Source organism: Thamnophis sirtalis, unplaced genomic scaffold (genome assembly GCF_051295495.1).
Source record: "Thamnophis sirtalis isolate CommonGarterSnake01/CBP01778 unplaced genomic scaffold, rThaSir2_p1.2 scaffold_8, whole genome shotgun sequence".
NCBI classification, from domain to species: domain Eukaryota; kingdom Metazoa; phylum Chordata; class Lepidosauria; order Squamata; family Natricidae; genus Thamnophis; species Thamnophis sirtalis.
Window position 1 is genome coordinate 80,165,936 of NW_028261388.1, and position 23,047 is coordinate 80,188,982.

Consider the following 23,047-nt stretch of genomic DNA (forward strand, 5'->3'; position numbering starts at 1 on the left):
AAGCATAGGCTATCTGGAATTTCTTAGTCCCATATTTGTTTTGTATATAGTCAATCCATTTTTTCCAGTCTCGTTTATATCTCTCATTTGAATGATTTTTAAGATATGCCGATATTTTAGCCATCTCGGCAGTGCAGTACATTATTAGGACAACTGAGTAACAATGAATATATCTTCAATTATTTATTATATTTCTTCTGATGCACGTTCATACTCTCAGCGTTTTGCCAGTTTCTTTCAACAAAATCTTTAGGCAGAACTACTCAGGAAAAAAAATAGAAATAGAAATAATTATAAATTGTAAATTTAATGAATTTATATGCCGCCCAATCCCGAAGGACTCCGGGCGGCTTACAAAGTACAAGACTAAAAAGATAAAGAGTTAAAAATAGGGAAAGAGAAAACAGATTAAAAAGCAACACATCATACACTCAATCTCGGTGAGGCTGGACCTCATTCATGAGGTCAACAGCCCCAGGCCTGCCGGAATAGCCAGGTTTTGGTGGCCTTTTAATGGCCTTTCGGAAGGCCGAGAGAGTGGGAAGGGTCCGGATCTCTGCGGGTAGATCGTTCCACAGGGCTGGAGCAGCTGCAGAGAAGGCCCTCCCCCGAGGGGTCTCCAGCCGGCATTGTCCGGTCGATGGCACCCGGAGAAGGCCCATCCTGTGAGATCTTATCGGCCGTTGGGAGGTATAATCTAGTACAGTGATGGGCAACCTTTTTGGCGTGGTGTGTCAAAAATCGGCAAAAAATTGAGCATAACTCGCGTTGTGTGTCACTTCGACAAAAACATAATTTTGCGCAATTTATAGTTTAAACTACAAAAATGTATAATGGCGCTCACAGTTCCCGTTGGCATTCCGCTGTTCCCTGCTGTGGTGCGGTCGTAACCGACAGTCCCAGGAGTAGACTCTCTGTGCCGGCCTGACTGGAGAGAGGCGCGCACTGTTCCCGCGCTCCTCTCCTCCGGGTCCTCCCTCGCCGCACTGATGATGTGTGTGTGCCCGGCACGCATGCCTTACCAGCAGCCCCTGCGCTCAGAAAGGGGCAGCGGCGATACAGTAAGTGAGTGTGGGCGGGGGAGATCACACGTCCCGCCCCACCCCCCGTTCCTCCAGCACAGATTCTTTCATCCTCGGCGGCCGTGCAGGAGCCGAGGATGAATCGCATGAAATCCTGTGCGTGTCACCCCAAATGGCTACGCGTGTTAGCACTGACACGCGTGTCATAGGTTCACCATCACTGATCTAGTACAAATCAGTCTTCTCAATCTCAACAACTCTAAGATGTGTGAACTCCTAGAATTCCTTAGCCAGCATCATTCATACAACCAGGAGATGGATTCTAGCCCACTTCCATATGCATGGATTATGTAACCAGTTCATAACAGGAGAGAAGGAAGTGTGAAGATTATTTAAGGCATGTTATCACTTTACTTTCACAAATAAGTTTTTTTTTGGGGGGGGGGGTATATTTTGTTGGTTAGCTTCGAAATACTCAACAATTAGCTATCAATCTTCCATGAAGTCTTTGGTGGAATATTGGTTGTTTGTGTTTACCGAGTCTATTGCTGTGAACTAAATACTCCAGAGTTACTTTGAATGCCAACGCTTAGGGCTTTTATGTAAAAATAACCAAAGATTTTTCTTAAAAAAAAAATATTGCACACATCATTGCTCCATTCACATCTTCCTCCTCTTCTTTTTTAAAAACTTTTTTTAAAACTTCTGAACATATTATCTAGAATTAAGATATCCCTGTTTAATTTGTTCTGTGTTTTCTACCTGGCATGTTAAGTTCCAGCATGCTTGGCTAATGCAAATAGATGCTATAGTTCAATACATTTGGAGGGCAAGAGTTGGCATTTATTCCATAACACAATGTCGGGTGGATTTTCTTTTAGGATATGTGTTTAGTTTTTGAAATATCCCCATTCCCATCCTCTCTCCTTGCGGAATTACTGGTTTTGAATAGTTGGTTCGGGGAGCAGAAGTTTAGCCATTGAAACCACGTAAGCATATTTAAAGGCAGAATGTCTGTGTCGTGCAAAATAATTGGCAATCTGAAGGAGATAAGATTATATTGTATGCCTTTGTACGTGTGGATATGTGCACACCTAAATTTTGCAGCAGGGTTAACAATGACCAGAGCACCTCTTGGTTAGCATAGCCAATAAGAAATTTGGCCAATAATATTAAGGCAAGTATGAGCAATTATCTGTCTGTGGTTGCTTTAAAAAATGACACCAGAGTTTCTTGCCATTTTTGGATGGGGACTGGATGAAAACAGTAATACAAATCTTAAAATTAAGATTTTTTTTTTTAAAGGAAAAATAGATTGTACTTTAGTTTTGCTTAGATGTGTGATGTGAGTCAACCGTTTTTGATATTTAGACCACCAAATCTTAAAGACTATGCAGATGGTTTGGAAGGGGTTAGTAGCAAAGCAATAGCAATAGCAGTTAGACTTATATACCGCTTCATAGGGTTTTCAGCCCTCTCTAAGCGGTTTACAGAGTCAGCATATTGCCCCCAATAACAATCTGGGTCCTCATTTCACCCACCTTGGAAGGATGGAAGGCTGAGTCAACCCTGAGCCGGTGACATTTGAACTGCAGAACTGCAGTCAGCTGAATAGCCTGCAGTGCTGCATTTAACCACTGTGCCACCTCGGCTCTAAGCTAGTGTTGATATTGTGGAAATTAATAAAACTGAAAATTACAATGAAGTTACTGCAGGGATGTGACTATCCAGCTAAAGTGGTTTCTCTGACATTCTAAGACTTAGATGTCTGAGTGATATCAGGATCTTCTTTTGATGGAAATTCCAGATTGGGTGATAAATCCATTTTCAGATACTGAGGAAGATGGGGTAGTGGAGGAACGACTCATAGAGCTGCAAAATGACATTGAGCTGAAGCCAAAGTTTAAGAAATTGTACCAAGAGTTTTGGTTACAGAAGGAAATTTCTGATTGCTATCCTGCATTATGGGCAGTGGTTAAGAAGCTTCTTGTTGCATTTCCAACATCATATTTGGTGGAACGTGGCTTCAGTGTGGTCCTCCAACTTCTCTCCGAGCAAAGAAATTGACTCCAGATTACTGAACGTGGTGATTTAAGACTCCTGCCAAGTGGCTTAAAACCAGACATTGGGAAACTGGTATCACTTCATCAAGCCCATCCATCACATTTACTGAACAGTGAAGTAGTTACTAAATTTTACTGAGTTTACTAAGTTACTAGTTACTAAGGTTCTTGATAAATGACTATCAGACTTTGAAAACTGGTATCACTGGATCATGTTCAACAGTTTTTGTTGAATTAACATTAACTAAAAAGGTTTTTAAATTGGATTTTGAATAAATGTGCAGTTAATTGTTACAGTTTTGAATTTTACTGTTACTATCTTCCTTCCGTCGTGCAAACCACCCGGTCACATGACACCCCCCAGCCACACCCACTAAGCCACGCCCACAGAACCGGTAGTAAAAAAAATGAATTCCACCACTGGGTGGGGGGCACTGAGGATCAGTTTGTAGCACTAAGGCGGCAGTGGACTGAAAAAGTTTGGGAACCACTGATTTAAAGTCTCTGAACAATTGGTTACTTAAGAACATAAGTTCTGCCTTGTAACTGTTTGCTTAATAGTATGACGTTGCAGAATGAAAAATGTAAAGTTTGTTAATTGATCTGTAGACTCTGGTTCCCAGGGTTGAATTTAGTGGCTGTTGCAAGAGTTCTTGTCTGCGTTAGCTCACACAGTATGTACAGAATCTAGAGTTAACTTGCTTCTGTAAACCTTGTCAAAGGGAGCTAATCGGTTACTAACATTCTACCTCGTTTTCTGGCCTCTGAAAGGAGGAAAGTGAAGATCCACAAAGTGGATCTGATGCAAATTGCAATTGTTGTTGGCTCTATTTTCATAAATATAGTTTCAAAGTTTCAAAGTTTAATAGCATTTGTATGCCGCCCAATCCTGCAGGACTCCGGGCGGCTAACAATGCAATATAAATCAAAAAGAATAGAAAGAAAGAAAAGATAGACTTAATATCACACCATGCACTCCATTCCAAGTGGGGCTGGACCATATTTTGGGGTCAACAGCCCCAGGCCTGCCGGAACAGCCAGGTTTTAGTGGCCTTACGGAAGGCCGAGAGAGTGAGAAGGGTCCGGATCTCTGCGGAGAGATCATTCCACAGGGCCGGAGCAGCTACAGAGAAAGACCTCCCCCGAGTAGTTGCCAACCGGCATTGCCCGGTCGACGGTACCTGAAGGAGGCCCAAACTGTGGGAACTTATAGGTCGTTGGGAGGTATGTGGCAGGAGGCGGTCCCGTAGGTATCCAGGTCCTAAGCCATGTAGGGCTTTAAAGGTAACGACCAGCACCTTGAAGCACATTCGGAGACCGATGGGAAGCCAGTGCAGCTCGCAGAGGATAGGTGTAACATGGGTGTACCTAGGTACACCCGATATCGCTCGCGGGGCTGCATTCTGAACCAATTGTAGTCTCCGAACACTCTTCAGGGGCAGCCCCAAGTAAAGCGCATTACAGTAATCAAGCCTAGAGTTGACGAGAGCATGAGTGACCATATACACTTGCACATGAACACCTGGCAACTTCATGGGAGGATCACAAAATGGACGGCACAGATAATGGAAGAGGTTTAGGCAATGTGTATGCAGAGAAGCTTTAATTCTGATCAGGCCACTTTTTTTGGTAAAATATGATTAAGATTAAGATTTAGTTTATTTGTATACCGCCCTTCTCCGGGAGGGACTCAGGGCGGCGAACAACTCAGAAGGGGGAAAGGGGACATAAACACAACACACGTAATTAAAATACACAAGAATCATATAGCCATACAAGTCGAGAGGGGAGGGGAACTCATCAACCCCAGGCCTGCCGCACAGCCAGGTTTTGACGGCTTTCCGGAAGGCCTGGAGCGAGGTGAGGGTCTGAATCTCCGCAGGGAGTTCATTCCAAAGGGCCGGTGCTGCTACAGAGAAGGCCCTCCCCCGGGTGGTAGCCTGGTGGCATTGGCTGGTGGACGGAACCCGGAGGAGGCCGACCCTGTGCGATCTAACAGGTCTATGGGAGGTAATTGGCAGCAGGCGGTCTCTCAAGTACCCAGGTCCAATACCCTGAAGGGCTTTATAAGTTACGACTAGCACTTTGAAGTGTATCCGGAGACCGATCGGTAGCCAGTGCAGCTCGCGGAGGATAGGTGTAACGTATCCAAATTAAATCACAGAAAAATAGGATGCTGGCCAACGTTAAGGAAGGTGCGTGAATTGTGGTTCACTAGAAGCAATAAATAAGTGCCGCCTTCATACTTAACATTTACCTGGCATGAAGAGGTTCTTTGACTGTATTTGCACATTGTATTTACTTAGGCTTATGATTAAGCATGGAACACGTCTTATGACAGTGGCTGATTTCTCCTCCCAGGTGTAAGGCTTACTACAGTTTTCCCTAGCTTTCTTCACTCTCCAGATGTTTGGGTGACAGCTCAGCCAAAGGGAATTGGAGGAATTAGTCCATACATCTGGAAGGCACACAGATTGTAAAAAGTTGGTGTAATATATGTCTTGAGAGTAAGACCTACACTATGCGCAGTCTCAGCCAACCAGACAATATAGTTATGGCCTGTGGTAGATTTATTTATGGTTATGTTCTCTGGCTGATTGAGTCTGGAAGTAATATATGTCCTGCATCGTACACTAAAGGAGTACATTACCCAAATATGGCTGTTTGCTAGTCACATTGGTTGGAAGTGCGGGTGGGAGAGAGAAGGAAGAATTGGCAGTAGCAAGCAGATGCATTCATACTTAACCATAAGTCTAAATAAACATGACATTGAAACTGGCCCTCATCCATTCAAATCTGCAACATGGGAACCTTTCCTAACAGAGGTGTTATGTAGGCTACTGAAATAATCTAGATGCATTTCTTTCAACTCTCATGAGCTGTATAAATGATTCAGATTAGTACTTGAAATCTCTGTTTGTGGCTGTCACACTTAATTGCAAGGTGCATGAGCTGCACTGGCTACCAATTGGTCTCCGGACGCAATTCAAGGTGTTGGTTATTACCTTTAAAGCCCTACATGGCTTAGGGCCAGCCTATCTGCGAGACCGCCTACTGCCACATACCTCCCAGCGGCCAGTAAGATCCCACAGATTGGGCCTCCTTCAGATGTCGTCAGCCAGACAGTGTTGGCTGGCGGGCCCCGGGAGGAGAGCCTTCTCTGTGGCTGCTCCGACTCTTTGGAATCAGCTACCCCCAGAGATCCGGACCATACCCACTCTCATGGCCTTCAGGAAAGCTGTAAAAACCTGGCTGTTCCGGCAGGCCTGGGGGCTGTTGATCTCACTGTTGAGGTCCAGCCCCGATTAGAATGAATGTATGTGGTGTTGCAATTTTAAACTGGTTCTTTCCCCCTTTTTTTTCTCTTTGTTGTTAGCCACCCGGAGTCCTTCGGGATTGGGCGGCATATACATTTTATAAATTAAGTTAAATTAAATTAATTAACTACGTGTGGCCCAATAAAGAATTTAAATTAGATTAAATTAAAAGATTTTACAGGATTCAAAAGTGAGATGGACTGGTGGTTCTGGACTATAAATAGTATTATTATGCTGGCTGTTTAACACAGATTTCAAAGTGGCTTGTATCTCCTGGTTCCCTACCTCTAAAAGCGGGACGGGAGTTCTAGATGCATTGCATAAATATCTTTAGGCTGAAACAAACAGCAATAAACCATTCCCAAGGGATCATGCAAAATACTTAATATACTGAATACTTGGAGTAAATGCAGAACAAAAATAAGCCCAGATTTTCTTTTCTTTTCTTTTGCTGTTTATTTCTATGCAGAAGAAAAAAAACACTTAAGAAATGTGCTCACTGGAGATTTAATAATTTGTTTAGGTTGCAAGATTTAATTATTAACAAGATGAAACTAAAATCTTCTGAGCCTTACTTCACAATGAATTAGTCTACCTGATTTGTAGAACGCAAAAGGCAATATTGTAAGAGGGAATATTGTGGTGCACATGGTCCTCAGTTAACAACTGTTCAACAACCATTCAAAATTAGCAATGCTGAACAAGTAGACTTCTAGCTGGTCCTCAAAGTTGTGGCCATCATAGCAACCTGACAGTCACATGATCACAATCCAGACACTTGCAACCAACCCACACTTATAATGGACACATCATCATCATCACTATTTGAAACCTTCGCTGCCAGTTCCAATGGGGGAAGTCGGCAAATGATTGCAAATCATCAGCCTCCCATCCTTCCGAAGTGGGTAAAATGAGGACCCAAATTGTTGGGGGCGATATTCTGACACTCTAAACTGCTTAGAGGGGGCTGTAAAGCCCTGTAAAGTGGTATATAAGTCTATTGTTATTAAGCATGATACCGCAAGAGTGATTCTCTGAAATTGTTCACTTTTGGGATGACTGCTTTTTGTTACGATTTGCAGAACTTTTCAGAAGTTTCAGTGCCAGGTTAAATTCTAGGCACTGCTAGTATCTGACTAGAAGAGCCAAGTCTGCTTCGTAAATTATTGAGGGAGCAAATGAAAAAGACAAATGGGATGTGTGACCTTTCAGAAGTTGAGAGAATGGTACAAAGGCATACAGTATCTTTAAAGCTTGGAAGCTTAGAAGATTTGGGAATGGGTATGATTCTTGTTATAAGACCACCAGAAATTGTAAACAACTTGGAAAGGAGAACACTATCTTCTCTGTGTTGGCTTTCAAAATTGACATCAAAAAGAAATTTAATACACCCTTCTCAACCCTTAAGTCATAGGGGAGAACGTTGGTTTCTTAGATGTGATAGTACTTTAGGCCGTGACCCGACAAATGCGCGGACGTCAAAAGCGTGCCGACAAAACCGCGGCGCTAAAACCGCGATGTCAAAAGCGCGCCGACAAAAGCGCGCTGACAGAAGCGCGATGTAAGGTTTAGGGTTAGGTTTAGGGTTTGGTTTAGGATTAGGGTTACAGCGCGCTGTTGTCGGCGCGCTTCAGCGCTCATTCGTCGGCGCAGTTTTGTCACCGCGGTTTAGTCAGGCGCGCTTTTGTTATTCGCGCATTTGTGGTGGAACCACTTTAGGCAGCATTAGAGTATGTCCAATATTTTATGGAGCTGTCTAAATAAAACATGGTTCAGTTCCTTTTTCCTCCCTGCAAAAGAGCTCCCACCCTAAAACGCACAACAAAGAATACAACAGACAGAAGAATTGTAGGACATGGGTTTTCCCCATGAAAATAGTTACGTATTGACTAAAACACTGTTCTTTCTAACCTCACCTTCAGTCATTGTTGCAGAGATATGATTTCTTCGAAGCCCTTTGCAGGGCTTTTGACAAGATGCAGGGTGCAAATGGATACACAAGATACATATAAAACACTTCCAGTATATTCAACGTAATTTCTGCAGCCGTAAAAAGAACTTTCTTACCCACATCTCCCCCTAGTGTTGTGCCTTTTAACTGAGAACATAACATACACGGTACAGGGGTGCCTTTCTGTTGAAATACAATCTTGCCCGAATTCTTAGGAAAGAGGTTTTTATCTTCAGTGTACGGCACAGTCTGCAGCGGGCATTCAGTGTGTTTCTTTTTCAGGTGGAAGAGATAAGCGCGGAGGCCCCATTCTAACGTTTCCAGCTCGAAGCAATCATGACAGAATACGACAAGAGGATCTTAGACGGCTGATTTCGTACCTTGCCTGTATCCCTAGGTAAGGGCATCTTTTGTGTATTATGGCTTGGAAGCTGTGTGTCACCGCAGCAAAACAAAATCATTTAAAGGGGCCTATATTTTGAGGCTATACGACCGGACAAATGTACTTTATTCTTTCATTCTGTCAATTTTGTATTCTATGTTATACAATTGTTTGTAATTATGTTACTGCAAGGAGAGCTTGTCCTGGCAAGTAAATATCAGGGAGAAAATACTTTTGTCAAAATTAGCTTTAAGGTTTAGGTTTATTAGATTTATATGCCGCCCTTCTCCAAAGGACTCAGGGCGGCGTACAACAGAAACACATAATACAAAAGTTAAAAAACAAATTAAATAGAATATCCCAAACAAACCCAATTAGAATAGACAATAACATTTTTTAAAAAAAACAATTCGAATTAAAATTAACAGTGATCAATAATTTATTTTGTTTTGTTTAGGCCAGGCTGGCTTGCTGGAAAAGCCAACTTTTTAGGGCGCGTCAAAAGGACCGGAGGTCGGGGATTATGTGAAGCTCCGGGGGCAGCTCATTCCAGAGGGAAGGCGCTCCCACAGAGAAGGGTCTCCCCCTGGGGGTCGCTAGCCGACACTGTCTGGCCGATAGCACCCTGAGGAGGCCAACTCTGTGGGATCGCACTGGACGGTGGGAGGCTACTGGTGGCAGTAGGTGGTCTCGCAGGTACCCTGCGCCTAAGGGGTATTGCTGTGATTTTACCCAAGCACTTCACTTAGGTATTTCACAAACACCAATAATGAAAAGCATCCTTCCCCTAACTTCACATCTTAATAGATGAAGGCTTGAAGATCACCTTGTGATCCTCTAATTATTGGTTGCCGTGAAAACCCCTAGAAATGATATTAATTAAAGGTTGACTCAGTCTCCCATCCTTCTGAAGTGGGTAACATGAGGACCCAAATTGTTGGGGGCGATATTCTGACTCTGTAAACTGCTTAGAGAGGGCTGTAAAGTGGGGTTCCACCACAAAACCACGCTCGACTAAACCGCGTAGCTGACGCCATCAACAGGGCAACAACAGCGCGGAGACAGAAGCACGCTGTAAACCCTAAACCTAAAATTAACCCCTAAACCTAAACCTAACCCCCTAAACCTAATCCTAAACCTAACCCTAAACCTAAGCCTTAACTTAACCCTAAACCTAACCCTAACCCTAAACTTAACCCTTAACCTAATCCTAAACCTAATCCTAACCCTTAACCTAACCCTAAAGCTAACCCTAAACCTAACCCTTACCTTAAGTTGAGTCGGCTTGCTTTCAAAGCGCTATTTAAAGCGCCCTTCTTTCTCCGCGCTGGCTGTTGTCACCCTGTTGATGACATCAGCGACGCGGTTTAATCGGGCGTGGCTTAGTTGAGTGCGGTTTTGACGGGGCACGTAAAGTGGTATATAAGTCTATTGTTATTAAGCATGATACTGCAAGGGTGATTCTCTGAAATTGTTCACTTTTGGGATGACTGCTTTTTGTTATGATTTGCAGAACTTTTCAGAAGTTTCAGTGCCAGGTTAAATTCTAGGCACTGCCAAGTATCTGATTAGAAGAGCCAAGTCTGCTTCGTAAATTATTGAGGGAGCAAATGGAAACGACAAACTGATGTGTGACAGGAAGTGAAGCCAGAGGAGAGTAGGACAGGCTTTTATACATAGCCAGAACATGGTTAAGATTGCCCGCCAATCTTAATCAACCTGGATAGAAATCTTAAGTTTTAAGAAAATTCTGGCTTGAGGCAATATTTCCACAGGTGAAACTCCTCCTAGGTAGCTAGATGAAAATGTAAACAGAATTGGCAGGCGAATTGTCCATTTTATACCTGTAATAACAGCTTGCCTTTTTTTAATTGCTGTTTTATTTCTTTTCTAGTGAAGAGGTGTGCAAGCGAGGTTTCACAGTCATTGTAGATATGCGCGGATCAAAATGGGACTCTATTAAGCCACTTTTGAAGATCCTACAGGAATCCTTTCCCTGTTGCATTCACGTTGCACTGATAATCAAGCCAGATAACTTTTGGCAGAAACAGCGGACCAACTTTGGCAGCTCCAAGTTTGAATTTGAGGTAATGTATTGAAACAAATGTGGGATTTGTTTTTTTACAGTGTTGGCTACCCCCAGCCAAAGGGGAAACCTGCCTTTTGAGCCTCCTTTCCAGACATTTATATATTTAACACCTGCATTTGTTTAAAACGAAAACCTGCATTGCTGGACCATGGAAGGAAATTACAGAGCAACTTAGCGATATTTAGAGTAAAAAGTGTGTGGAAAAGATGCAGCATTGCTTCGTCTTCTAAGCAGTCATTAAATACATACCTCCTTCTGCGATAGAAGAATAAACCAGAAAACACATAAATGGCGGTCATGACCCAACTTGGCTGGATGTATTTGCCTAATGAGGAACCATGCTGTTAAGTCGGCTATTCAAACATGGAAGAATGTTAGCAGCTTTAAGCAACTTGGTATAATCCTTCCTAACTCATATACTCTCATAACAGCCTTACAATCTTCTTAATTTATTACTCTAATTAATGTAGGCAGTAGGTCTTCTATCCCCAGTTCTGAAGTATCCTTTGGACAAGACAGTATATTTCCTTAGTTTCTGAAACTAGGTTTTAGGAAGTTACGCACACCAATATTTCAGATTTCAGATTCAGATTTAATTTATTTGTATGCCGCCCTTCTCCGGGAGGGACTCAGGGCGGCGAACAACTCAAAAGGGGAAAGGGGATACAAACACAATACATATAATTAAAATACACAAGAGTCATACGGCCATACAAGTCGAGAGGGGAGGGGAACTCATCAACCCCAGGCCTGCCGGCACAGCCAGGTTTTAACGGCTTTTCGGAAGGCCTGGAGAGAGGTGAGGGTCCGAATCTCTGCGGGGAGTTCATTCCAAAGGGCCGGAGCTGCAACAGAGAAGGCCCTCCCCCGGGTAGTAGCCAGATGGCATTGGCTGGTGGACGGAACACGGAGGAGGCCGACTCTGTGAGATCTGACGGGTCTGTGGGAGGTAATTGGCAGAAGGCGGTCTCTCAAGTACCCAGGTCCAATACCATGAAGGGTATAGGTGAAAGATTCACCATTCATAGGACCCAAAATAGCTAGTTTATCTCTTAGGTCTAGTAATAGGCTGCAACTTTTGGCTAGTATCCAACCAGCCAGCATTGTCTATTTTGGAACTCATTCCCATCATCCACATCCATGCTTCCTATCCCCTTGCTATCCCTGAGGACTGCAGAGTCTACTCCACCGGTATCTTGAAATACTAATCTAACGAGAAGTGCAGGAATGCAGACCCTGAACCTATCAAGCTCCTTCCTGCTTCTATTAGGATTTTATTTAAAAGCCATCTGAAGGCAGACTGTATCAGAATATAAAAAAAGTAAGTTCCTTATAGTCTCAATATATGGTTGCATTTTTGTTATTTTCCAGGCTCCTCCTGTATTTGAATCAGTGGCACTAAGTATTGGCTTGGTGTTAGGAAGCAAATCTTCTGATGCCAAATGATGAGTCTCTAGGACTTTGGCCAGGAGACAGTAATCTTGTCCCACTGCATATTGCGGAATGCTTTGGGGGATGGAATAGTGCAGAATATCTCAGGCATTGCTGCTACTGATAGATGGGCCTTTTTTTAATGGGCCTGGTGAAATGAGCTTGTAGTAGGGATAACCGGTTTCTGCAGAAGAAATATTTCACAGCAAGCAGACTAACAAGTAGCAGTTAGTAACATGTAGTCTCTGAATATGTTTCCCCATTATTAGAATATATGTTTTATATTGAATATATGAATATGCTTTCCCAGGATTAGAAATATAAGAAGCAAGAGTAGTGCTTGTGACAGCCCAGCCTATGCCTTCCTCCACACTACATTGAATATTCTTACTGTGCAGTGATTTTGGTTGCATTGGCATCTCCTCCTCATTTACACCATGTCAGCAAAGCAGAGTGGCTCATATCCACTCTCCCAGAGCGGGTGGGACAGGCATCAACCACAAGGGATACGCCAGGGGTCGGCAAACTTAAACACTCAAAGAGCCATTTGGACGACCCGTTTCCCACAGAAAAGAAAACACCGAGAGCCACGAAGGTCCTAGGCGGAAGCTCCCTGTTCAATTCTGGAGCTGACTGGAAGTTCAGTTCCCCCCCACCATAGAGTCTCTTCCTAGCGCGGCGTACTTTTTCCTCTACCTGTCATAACCGAAAGCCCTATCAATTGTGGAGACCACTGGAAAACCCTCCCCTTGCCATAGAGTCTTCTCCTGGCGCACTGTGCTTCTCTCCCCGCCCCCGCCCCCCAAACCGGAGGCTCCTCTCAAAATTGTGGCACCGACCGGTGATGGAGCCGCAGCAGAGGGAGGAAAGAGCCACATGCGGCTCCAGAGCCGCAGTCTGCTGGCCCTTGGGGTAGGCAGTCCACAAGTAAGCCGCTCCCTGCCATGCAGGGCTTCAAAGATGAAAGCTAGCATCTTGAATTGCACCTAGATGCCTACAAGGGAGCCAGAGCTCTCCTTTGCTACTTGTTTGAGGATGGCGTGTGGTGGGAACTGTTGTTTGGGCCTAGAGTTTTGAAGCAGAATATCTCTAAAGTCCTTACCTATCGGTAAGATGCTCCAGACGAGAAGAAGCACTTAGCTTTTGCGGAGGAAAACAAGGGGAAAAAAATCTGCCTCTGCTTCCCAGCAATTTGCCTCCTTGCAGCAAACAGCAAACCGCCTGGTCAGCTTCAGCACAGCCTGATTTAGCACAAGCAGCTGATTGGTGTTTGGATCTGCCTCCTGGAATATCACCTATCAGCTGTTTCAGGATGCGGAGATCGCCACTGCCCACCACCGCTGTCGTCACCCATCTCCGTCTATCACTGCCACCTGGAATGGACTGAAAATGGGGTGCGCGGAGGCGGCAATAGGCCGCAGCGGCAATGGATGGTGGCGATCCCCGCAGCCTGGAACAGCTGATAAGCGGTATTCCGGGAGGCAGATCCAACCACCAATCAGCTGCTTGTGCTAAATCCGGCTGTGCTGAAGCTGACCAGGCTGTTTGCTGCAAGGAGGCAAATAGCTGGGAGGCAAAGGCCAAAGGGGGGGGGGGGGGGCTGGACGGGGCTTCGGCAACAAATGCTCTATAAGATGCAAAGACATTTCCGCTCACTGTTGCGGGAGAGAAGTGCATCTTATACATCGAAAGATACAGTATGTATTGATAGGCTGCTGGTTTGCACCATCATCATTTTGTGTGCTCTGAAGAGTCAGAGAGAAAGAAAGATAAACTTTACACACCCCTTGCCTTTTGGGGGGGGGGCTTATATAATGGTTATAAAATGCTGAGCCAGATTATATCCTGTGCTCTGTTGTGAATACACACAGATGCTTCTCTACAAGTTGTAATGCTTCCCTGTGCACATTTGTGCATTAGATAAAGGCCATGCCAAGGGAGAAGGGCCAATTGGCATATTCAGTATTGAAAGTAGAGTTTCTTGGCATGGCCTTATTCCCTGCTTTTGTGATCACTCCAGCTTGGATTAATTTATTTCTTGGGCTTTTGCAACAAGTATAGTGGAATTTGTAAATCTGAATTGGAGACACCTCAGATTATTTTATTTTGTACCTTGCTATATTAGCCTTCTTTGCATGGAATTAAAAATCCAAATTTTGGCTTCAAATTCTGACTTTTAGTTGAACATTGAAATGAGGTTTCCTAGTTCATGTAATTAATTGCATGATACAAGCTGTGGGGGAACAATTACAAAATATATAAACCCAGTATGGGTGTTGGTTCTGGTATAGTGTTAAAATTCACCAGAAGAGGAAGTTATCAGCGAACCATCTTGGATTTTAAGATCAACACAAGAGGGAGCCTTGTCTCATCCATGAAATTAATAAGATTATGTGTCAGGATTCTGCCCACTGTGGTCTCAGTTCTCCCTCTCGAGAGGGAACTGTCAGGATCCATCCATAGATTTTCAGGAAGCAAAATTAAATATTTATAATTTAAGAAGACGTTGTAATCTTGACTACTGGGAATTGTAGTTGACTCCACATATGAGTTTAGTACTTTGCATTAATTTGTGTTAGTTTCAAAGGGGGAATGTTTTTATCACCATCGTCGTCATCATTAGATTTTATGCCACTATACATATACATACATATATACATAAGTGTTCTGACCCCCTCCTCCATCCAGTAAAGAATGCAGAGACAAGCTTAACTGGAATGTACTTTAATAGCAAGACACCAAAACCTCGGTGGCTGAAAGCCAAGCAGAACAAACAGATAAGGACATTGGCAGCAATTCAGACAGACAGCAATAAACACAGATAAGGCTTGGCAGCAATCCAGCCTGCCAAGCTCACAGTAATGTCTTCTGACATTCAATCCTGCGTTGACTTCTGCAAAGAGGGGCGTGTGCACAAGTAGCCTAATGACTACCAGCTGAGTACAATCACCTCCTGTAATTGCGTAATTGTTCCTGATGCCTAGTAGCTCTTCGATGGCGTGCATCCAGGAACAACTCACTACTGGCCTCTGGAAGGCCAAAAATCAGCTGGCTGGCACACGCATGCGCGCTGGAGCTGATGGCTCACGTGCCGGCAGATATGGCTCCGTGTGCCACCAATGGCATGCGTGCCGTAAGTTCTCCATCATGGGCCTAAGAGATCACTTGATTTTAAAAAAATTACATTAGGCTTGACGAGGGGTGTTAGATTTTAAAGTAATATGATTGCACATTTATACTGTCTTCTCTTATTTTTTCTTTAAAACTAAGACATGTTAAGTATATTGATATGGAAGCATAAATACCATCAACACAGAATGAAGTTTGCTCAGAAGCTGAAATACACCAAGTGAATGAGAGGAAGAGTGGGAAACAGAGGAGAGAAGAAAGACAGGAAGAGAGGGATAGGAGAGAGGGTAAGGGGGGAAGATGAGGATAAGGAGGAGTGGAATGAAGAGAGAGGAGAAGGAGAAAGGAAGGGGAAGTAGAGTAGAAAAGGATGATGGAGGGAAGAAAGGAGGTAGGGAGGGGGAGGAGAGAGGCAGAAGAAAGTGTTGGATAAGGTATAAATATGGTGTACGGAGAGCAGAAGAGCCAATAACTGTTTTTTATCTTTTTTAGTTTTTTTTTTCCCCGGGAGTTGATGGCAAGGTGAACTGATGTAATTATTAATTAATACAATATGATGTTGGCTATGTAGTAGTATACACGTGATTTATACGTTATGAAAATGGAAAATAAAAAAAAAGTATTTTATAAAAAGAAAAAAATAGACCATGTCGCCTAGCTAACAATTTAATCCTTGCTTTTCAGACAAACATGGTGTCTCTTGAAGGCCTTACCAAAGTTGTCGATCCTTCTCAGTTAACTCACGAATTTGACGGCTGTTTGGAATATAACCATGAAGAATGGATAGAAATCAGGGTTGCCTTTGAGGATTATATCAGCAATGCCACTCATATGCTCTCTCGGCTGGAGGAGCTGCAGGATATATTGGCCAAAAAGGATTTGCCTCAGGACTTAGAGGCAGCCCGGAGTATGATAGAGGAGCATTCTCAATTGAAGAAAAAAGTCATCAAAGCCCCCATTGAGGACCTGGACTTGGAAGGGCAGAAGCTACTGCAGAGGATACAGAGCAGCGAGACTTTCCCCAAAAAGAACTCTGGCTCTGGAAACGCGGATCTGCAGAACCTCTTGCCGAAAGTATCGACTATGCTGGACCGGCTGCACTCAACACGACAGCATCTGCATCAGATGTGGCACGTACGGAAATTGAAACTAGACCAATGCTTTCAGCTCAGACTTTTTGAGCAGGATGCAGAGAAGGTAAATGTAAAATTTTATGAGCTGAGTTTAGGGGATTGGGCCACGTGGCACGACAAAACCGCGGTCCGCTAAAGCGCGCCCGATTAAAGCGCGTACCTGACGTCATCAGCAGCGCGACAAATACGACCGCGGAGAAAAAAGGGCGCTTTAAAAAGCGCTTTTAAAGCAAGCCGATTCATATTAAGGTAAGGGTTAGGTTTAGGGTTAGGGTTAGGTTAAGGGTTAGCGTTAGGTTTAGGGTTAGGTTTAGGGTTAGGTTAAGGGTTAGGTTTAGGGTTAGGTTAAGGGTTAGGGTTAGGTTTCGGGGGGTTAGGTTTAGGTTTACGCGTTAATTTTAGCTTTACCGCTCACAGCGTGCTTTTTTCGTCGCGCTGTGATGACGTCAGGTACGCGGTTTCGTCGAGCGCGCTTTAGTCGACCACGGTTTTGTGGTGGAACCATTGGGCCATACATATTTTTCGATTTATTTTCAATTTATTAGGATTTGTATGGTGCCCACTCTCGAGAGACTCAGGGCGGCTTACAGATAAAAACGGGGAGGGGGGGACATATAAAAATTAAAAATTACAGACATTAAAATTACACAACATTCATGTAGCTTAGGATGGGGCTGGATAAATCAACAGCCCCAGGCCTGCCGGAACAGCCAGGTCTTAACTGCTTTGCGGAAGCAATAGCAGTAGACTTATATACCGCTTCATAGGCCTTTCAGGCCTCTCTAAGCGGTTTACAGAGAGTCAGCATATTGCCCCCAACAATCTGGGTCCTCATTTTACCCACCTCGGAAGGATGGAAGGCTGAGTCAACCCTGAGCCGGTGAGATTTGAACCGCTGACCTGCTGATCTAGCAGTAGCCTGCAGTGCTGCATTTAACCACTGCGCCACCTTGGCTCTGCGCCACTGGAAGGCTGGAAGGGTAGTAAGGGTCCGGATCTCCACAGGGAGATCGTTCCATAGGGCCGGAGCAGCTACAGAGAAGGCCCTCCCTCGGGGAGTCGCCAGCCGACATTGACCGGCAGATGGAATCCGGAGGAGGCCTAATCTGTGTGATCTTATTGGTCTCTGGGAGGTAAATGGCAGGAGGCGGTCTCTCAGGTAGCCAGGTCCGATACCATGTAGGGCTTTAAAAGTAACGACTAGCACCTTGAAACGTGTCCGGAGACCAATGGGAAGCCAGTGCAGCTCGCGGAGGATAGGTGTAATGTGGGTGTACCTAGGTACTCCCACTATCGCTCACGCGGCTGCATTCTGGACCAACTGAAGTATTAAACAACGTTGGTTCTGTGGAATGCACCCTGCATTTTCCCCCTTTTGAAACGTAGGTTTTTATGATTCATCTGTTCTCCTGGCTATTCAGGCCTAGGAAGTATGTGATGATTAATGCTTCAGGAAGAAGAGGTGGCTTTCCTAGCAAATTATGATATGGCAGAGGCCCCATTAAGTTATTATTATTGATCTGAAGCAGCCCTTTCCAAGCTGATGCCCACCAGATATGTGGGATTCTTTTAGTACAACCGGATACCAATTTAAGGAAGGCAAGTTGTAAATTATGATATACACACAGACTGAGAAAGCCATAGATATATGCATACATACTTAAAGAAAAAGAGTTAAGTGTAATTTTGGCCTCTAATTTTCAGATTCCTTAATTTTTCTTTTTTTTTTATAATCCAGCAGTTTTTTAATTAAATGTTTATTTATTTTTATCCTTCCCCTTTTTTATTATTATACACCCTTGATTGATGGTAATTCGGATACCAATCCTTTGCACAATTCAGAATAAATCACGCTTCAAGAACTTGCTATATCTAAAAAACAAGACTTAGGAAAAAGCATAAGATACTGGAGTAATATTTATTTTTATTGTTCTTATAAATCACTTTAACCTAGGTAATTTGATGATTTAGGCAAATTAATTGAAACACTGGGATTTGAGTGAGATATCTTATTACCCATACACATATGTACATGCTGTTCTCAGCCAAGGTTGGCTTCAAGCTTGGTTTGCAATTAGGAACCAACACAGAGCAAACAGCCCAATGAAATCATAATCAGTTCACTACTATTAATGTAGCCTGTTCCTTTTTTTGGGGATTCCTGCCATTTTTTTTTCCTGGGCTGAAAATCAACATCTCTAAAGTTCTTTCTTCCACAGGGGGCTTTTCCAGGAGACCCAGCAAGCTTCTAACTGTACATTTTATAAACAGCTAAAATTTTACAAAACTCTCAAGACAGTTATACGCCGTTCTCTTCTGTTGAAATAGCTTTTTGAAGCTTCTATATAAGTAGAAATTAAATAAAGGACATAGGCTGCATAGCCATACCGTCTTATTTTAATTTCAGTCTTCAAATAGCAATAGCACTTATATACCACCTCATAGTGCTTTACAGCACTCTCTAAGCCGTTTACAAATGTCAACATATTGCCCCCAACCGTGGCACGACAAAACCGCGCTCGACTAAGCCGCGCCCGATTAAACCGCGTCGCTGACGTCATCAACAGGGCGACAACAGTGAGCACGGAGAAAGAAGGGCGCTTTAAATAGCGCTTTGAAAGCAAGCCGATTCAACTTAAGGTAAGGGTTAGGTTTAGGGTTAGGTTTAGGGTTAGGTTTAGGGTTAGGTTAAGGGTTAGGGTTAAGGGTTAGGTTTAGGGTTAGGTTAAGGGTTAGGTTAAGGGTTAGGTTTAGGGTTAGGTTAAGGGTTGGGGGGGTTAGGTTTAGGTTTAGGGGTTAATTTTAGGTTTAGCGTTTACAGCATGCTTCTGTCTCCGTGCTGTTATCGCCCTGTTGATGACGTCAGCTACGTGGTTTCGTTGAACGTGAGCCAAGGTGGCGCAGTGGTTAAATGCAGCACTGCAGGCTACTGCTAGATCAGCAGGTCAGCGGTTCAAATCTCACCGGCTCAGGGTTGACTCAGCCTTCCATCCTTCCGAGGTGGGTAAAATGAGGACCCAGATTGTTGGGGGCAATATGCTGACTCTCTGTAAACCGCTTAGAGAGGCCTGAAAGGCCTATGAAGCGGTATATAAGTCTACTGCTATTGCTATTGCTATAAGAACGTGGTTTAGTTGAACGCGGTTTTGTGGTGAAACCGCCCCCAACAATCTGGGTCTTCATTTTACCGATTTTAGAAGGATTAAAAAGCTGAGTCAGTCTTGAGCTGGAGAGATTTGAACTGAACCTGCAGCTAGCAGTCAGCTGAAGTAGCCTGCAGTACCGCACTCTAACCACTGCGCCACCTCATTTCTTGAGAAATAGAGTCTGTCTCATAGCATTAGCTAATAATGGGGAAAGGGGGGAATTGGAGGAAACGTAGCAACTAAGGCTATGAAAAACACGGAACCTTTTTTAATGTGAAGTATCCAGCTTTTAAGTGCAAAGTGCTTTGCTTGGAGTGGGAAACAGCCATTCCAAGTAATTTGAGACACCTATGAGCATGGAGTACTCTGATGTGAGCTAGGAACACTTCCAGAGTGCTGGAAACCAGCTGTTTCACACAAAAAAGGTTCCTCGTACTTGAAACGTAAATAAAATAAATAAGAAATAGGAAGTTCTGAATTTGGAAACAGTTTGATTTGGAATGTTGTGCATGCCCCTGTTTTTAGCCATGCTTTAAAATATTCCATTTTTTTGGATTTCATTTTTATAGATATTCAAAAAATATATATGGTGTTTTCTGTTTAGAGGGTTGAGTAGCTGAGAAGATCTGGATAGATTTTATCTAATTTATATCCTAACACGGGGGACAGATTTCCTGCATGGAAAATACATTGATCCAGCATCCCATACATACGATTGATTCATCCTTTTTGCCAGTGACAACAGGAGATGATAAACATGAGTTGGAATAAATTCCAACCTCATTTTCCTTCTGTAGCTGGATACCCTGGAGAATTAAACAAGTGAAAAGAATGTTGTTAGAACGCAACGTACATTTGGGGTTTTTATTCTAAGCAGAAACATGTGAATATGGTTGTATTTACATTTCAGGTTTGCTATGTCTGATTATCGTTATTATAATGAAGTAGACTGGTCTATGAATGTTTATTCCATAAGACATTCTGCATTTGGTGCTTTTAGAGAAGCTGTAGCTCACATTGAACTGTTTTTGATTACAACAAGAGTTTTAACTTACTGTACATTTGAATCAATATTTGGATCTGCTGGGATTTCCTGCTTAATCTTTCCTATTAAAGTAAAGGCATCTGGGCAGCTGGCCTTATTATACACATTCAAGCTCAGAGCTGTTTCGGGCATCTTGGTTTTACAGAAGTTTTCTTGATTACTTTGCTTATATCTAGGGAGATGATAAGACAGACAAATTGGACTACAGTACATTGCATTGGAGAGCATTTGTGTTTGTTTATTGTAGCAACAGAGATAACACATGGGCTTGTATCAGGGGTGGGTTGCTAATCCCGTTCCAACCAGTTCGGTTGGAACGGGGCCGGCGGCGTCCTCGTGCACGCCCGCAGTTCACGCATGCGTCTTAGCGCCTGCGCGATGCTCCAGCTGCTCACGGAGAATTGCGGAGGCGCTGTAGGTGCCATGCGCCTGCGTGGAAGCGCAGAAGCCTTCAGAGACCGGTAAGGAGGGCGGGCGGGTGGGCCCTTCGCCATTCCCGGAAGTTACTTACGTAGGAGCCAAGGTGGCGCAGTGGTTAAATGCAGCACTGCAGGCTACTGCTAGATCAGCAGTTCAGCGGTTCAAATCTCACCGGCTCAGGGTTGACTCAGCCTTCCATCCTTCCGAGGTGGGTAAAATGAGGACCCAGATTGTTGGGGGCAATATGCTGACTCTCTGTAAACCGCTTAGAGAGGGCTGAAAGCCCTATGAAGCGGTATATAAGTCTACTGCTATTGCTATTACTTTAAAAGATTATAAAGCAGAGACCCACCCAAGATATTATTATTTGGATATTTTATAGGACTCTCTTAAATTACACCTATACCTCCTATACATCTTAACTAAATAGCTGCTAAGAAAACAAACAAGCATTCATTAGCTAATGAATAAGTGCACTTTAAAAAAAAATGAGTTGTAGTTAGATGGTTAAACTCTCCTTCCCCAAATTTCAAATAACCATGTCAAAACTTCACAGTGATTGATATTCTCACTTCTAAGATCTCAAGTATAGCATGAAGTAAATTAAATTGATGAGCACTTCTGCCACCAGGGCGTGGCACCATCAGTCCTTTTATCTCCAGAAGATGACACTAACGAGCCCCAGCTGCATTGTTATTCCTGCATCCCGACTCAACTCACAGCAAACTTCTGCTGAGTCACAACAGTGAACTTAGTTAAGAATACACAGTTGATATTCAGCTTTACCTCACTTTTCCACCTAAAAGGTGCATCAATCAATACCTCAAATCAGTGGATCAACACAGCAATGAAGACCAATGAATGACATTCTCTCCCCAGAAGAATGGGTTCCACCACAAAACCGTGGACGACAAAATCGCGGTCGACGAAAGCGCGCATTCGACGTCATCACAGCGCGACGAAAACATTGCGCTGTGATAGAAAAATGTAAAAATAAAGCGAAAACCTTATCCTAACTCCCCCAAACCTAACCCTAAACCTAACCCTAAATCTAACCCTAACCCTAACCCTTAACCTAACGCTAAACCTAACGCTAACCCTTAACCTAATGCTAAACGTAACCCTAACGCTCTAAACCTAACCCTAACCCTTAACCTAACCCTAAACCTAACCCTTACCTTTATGTGAATCGGCTTGCTTTAATTTTATTTTTATTTCAATTTTTAATTTTTTTCGTCGCGCTGTGATGACGTCAAATGTGCGCTTTTGTCGATCGCGCTTTTGTGGACCGCGGTTTTGACGGGTCACGGAAGAATGAGGTGTGCTTGGTGAATGGCACATCTGCTCACATGGACCACATTTGGTCGGTTCTGAAAAAGATTGTGCTATTCTTAAAATAGTGAACTGAGGGTATTTCTAGATCTGGCACTGGTGTCATAGATGGCTTTGATGGCGTCCAGTCTACTTAGGGTGAAGTACCAGTTTGGGTCCTTTCCAAACAGGAATATCTTGACATCGGCTATCAGCTCTGGCAACTTCTGCCCGGGGTTAATTTTGAACATAGTTCAAAAACTCTGAACTGTCAGAAATAGAGCTGAAATTGGAGCTGATTGATACGATCACATTGGTTGATAATACTCTTTAATTTGTTAGTGCGTGTTGGTATGCTGCCACGTCCTTATGAATGAAATTTCCTATTTGCATTCAATAGTCACCTTTTCAGCTTATTCATCTGTTGAAATCTTATCTAATCCCTTGGAGGGAGCCGGGATCAGCCAAAACACATTTTGGAGAGCATACAATAATATTGTATATTGTAAAATATACAAGCATATTTTCATCTAAACAATATAGAATATAAGGCACAGGTTGATGGTTCCACCACAATACCGCGAAGCCCTTATCCGCAGAGACATAAG

The 23,047-nt window shown here is 43.4% G+C and overlaps 1 protein-coding gene across 2 annotated transcripts in view; it reads left to right on the top strand.

Moving 5' to 3' along the window:
• TRIO (trio Rho guanine nucleotide exchange factor) overlaps positions 1–23,047 on the top strand; it is a 279,954-nt gene that overhangs the window by 90,320 nt on the left and 166,587 nt on the right. For both annotated transcript variants that reach the window (XM_087721977.1, XM_087721979.1), the window contains exons 3-5: positions 8,636–8,750; positions 10,630–10,822; positions 16,069–16,581. In XM_087721977.1, the coding sequence (XP_087578103.1) occupies positions 8,636–8,750; positions 10,630–10,822; positions 16,069–16,581 (821 nt within the window). The remainder of the gene's footprint in view (positions 1–8,635; positions 8,751–10,629; positions 10,823–16,068; positions 16,582–23,047) is intronic.